This window comes from Berghia stephanieae, chromosome 2 (genome assembly GCF_034508935.2).
Source record: "Berghia stephanieae isolate SIO BIC M18660-M18661 chromosome 2, UCSD_Bste_1.3, whole genome shotgun sequence".
NCBI lineage: Eukaryota > Metazoa > Mollusca > Gastropoda > Nudibranchia > Aeolidiidae > Berghia > Berghia stephanieae.
The window spans coordinates 35,741,175-35,743,674 of NC_088361.1; the positions used below are offsets into that span (position 1 = coordinate 35,741,175).

Consider the following 2,500-nt stretch of genomic DNA (forward strand, 5'->3'; position numbering starts at 1 on the left):
TGATGATGATGATGATGATGATGATGATGATGATGATGATGATGATGATGATGATGATAATGATGAGAAAGAAGAAGAAGAAGAAGAAGAAGAAGAAGAAGAAGAAGAAGAAGAAGAAGAAGAAGAAGAAGAAGAAGGAGGAGGAGGAGGAGGAGGAGGAGGAGGAGGAGGAGGAGGAGGTGGTGGTGGTGGAGGAGGAGGAAGAGGAACAGGAGAAGGAAATGGCCGAGGGGAAGATGGCAGAGGAAGAGGAGGAGGATGAAGAGGAGGCGGAAGAGCGGAAGAAGACAAAGAAGAGGAAGAAAAACATAATTTCAGTGTTTAAATAGAGACACAAAGAAAACTATTGAGAATCCTCCACTAGTATAATAAATTGTTTTACTCCAAACTTACAGAGCAGGCTTTTCTTAGGGCGTTGATCATCTTTTTGTCTTCCATCAGTTCTTGACGAAGACCTTCGACTCTACTCATTTCCAGCTCCCATTCGCCCCTCTCTGCCTTCAACTGGCTAAGCTGTCTGCTCATTTGTAGCATTTGAAGCTTGGAATGTTCCAGAAGTTCTTGCTGAAACGCAGAGAAAATGGATAGTTATATGGCGAGAACAATCCACTCACAGTCGAATAATAAAATAACATAAATGAATTATTATGAATAGACGGATAATACAAAAGAATAAACAACCTACTTGCATAGCACATTTCCAAGTTTTGAATGCTAATAATGATGATGATGATAATAATAATATAATAATAATAATAATAATAATAATAATAATAATAATAATAATAATAATAAAAATAAAATAACAATAATAATAAATAATAATAATAATAATAATATAATAATAATAATAATAATATAATAATGATGATGATGATAATTATAATAAAATAATAATAATAATAATAATAATAATAATAATAATAAATAATAATAATAATAATAATAATAATAATAATAATGAATGATGATGATGATGACGATGATGATGATGATGATGATGATGATGCTGATAATAATAATAATAATAATAATAATAATAATAATAATAATAATAATAATAATAATAATAATAATAATAATAATAATAATAATAATAATAACATTTCTAAATAGCACATTACGATGGCGTCGTCTTGCTCTATGCATTATGCTTATTCCCTATAGAAATCGACAGCAAACAAGCATGCAACTGATATGCAGACATATATTGGGCAATATAATAATATAAGAGCACACAGGCATTTAGCAATAAATTATTTGAAGACTTACAGCATTCTTATTATCCTGCGATGCCCTTTCATTGCTCTCTTTGAAAGCCCTATTTTGTGCAGTGAGTTCTTTGTTTTGCTGAAGGTAAGACCGGCATTTTTCAAGGAGTCCTTTGTTGCTGCGGTCTTTTGTCCCATTCAGCTGGCTCGACTGTAAAATAAAAGTAATATGTTGTTGTGAGGTGATTTACTTTCCTTTTTTATTCCTTTTTAAAAATAAAAGAACCATTGAAAATATGTGAAGCATCTCGTCAGTTCGGTATTACATCAAAATGAATTAGATTAAGAAAATTGAGTTTGAAATAAAAATAATGACCAGAAAAAGAAAATTTAGCTTTTTGAGGGTTAAAGAATAAAATTCACTTTCTGCAAAGGAGGAATTTAGGTTATATTTATCAACATTTACATGTTAAACTTAAACTTACATTTTAATCATCAAATTCACAGTATCGTTTTAAAATGGCTATTGACATATGCGGGGTCACATATTCACTACAGAGAAAAAGAACGGGCCTAGAAAAGGATACAATAAATCTGTCTATAATAGCTACCACCTCCCATTCTTCCCCGAGTAGAAATGGAAATGAAATAAATTTGGACCCAAATCAAGTTTTTTAGTGGTTTTCTTCTCCAGATAATAATTCATATTATGAAATAACGTTTATATGTGTCTCCTTTGTGACCAGCCATTTGGAAAATGCATTATGTTAGGGTGAGCTTGATATTTGAAATTGATATTTAAGCTCGAAAACTTGCTGGTGTAAAATTTTGAATTAAAATAAAAGTCAATACTGAGGATCTTGCATTTAGTTTATTTAACCGAAAAAAATAAAATGTCTAAATTCTGTTAATTTTGACTTTTCAATTCTGCCGTACAGCGACAAAACCCCGTATAATGGCAAAACGTGATTTTACAGGAGAGCCGAAAAACTTTTCAAATTTTACTTCAACTTTTTACAATAACTATGCGGAGAATTGATGCAAATTTGATATCAATCGAAAGGTCTTTTTATATTCTATCACATTTGATGTATAAAAATAGAAAATAGAAACCTGTACTATTCGAAAATCTGAATTTACTGTTATACGGGGTTTTGTCACTGCATCGGTATCCGATTGGAGTGGTGCAAACACCGTATCTCACATTATACGGGGTTTTGTCGTTGCATCATGACGCATGCTATACCGTATCTCGGCGTTTAACCTATATTTTTATGTACTGGGAACCG

General features: G+C 31.4%; 1 protein-coding gene across 11 annotated transcripts in view; it reads right to left on the reverse strand.

Moving 5' to 3' along the window:
* The window catches only part of LOC144964790 (uncharacterized), a 152,903-nt gene that overhangs the window by 107,028 nt on the left and 43,375 nt on the right, over positions 1–2,500 (reverse strand). For all 11 annotated transcript variants that reach the window (XR_013643929.1, XR_013643930.1, XM_078899402.1 and 8 more), the window contains 2 exons: positions 1,273–1,422; positions 394–564 (listed from right to left, as the gene is read on the reverse strand). Coding sequence is in view for 9 of the 11 variants with exons in the window: in XM_078899402.1 (XP_078755528.1) it covers positions 394–564; positions 1,273–1,422 (321 nt within the window). In the remaining 2 variants the exon portion in view is untranslated. The remainder of the gene's footprint in view (positions 1–393; positions 565–1,272; positions 1,423–2,500) is intronic.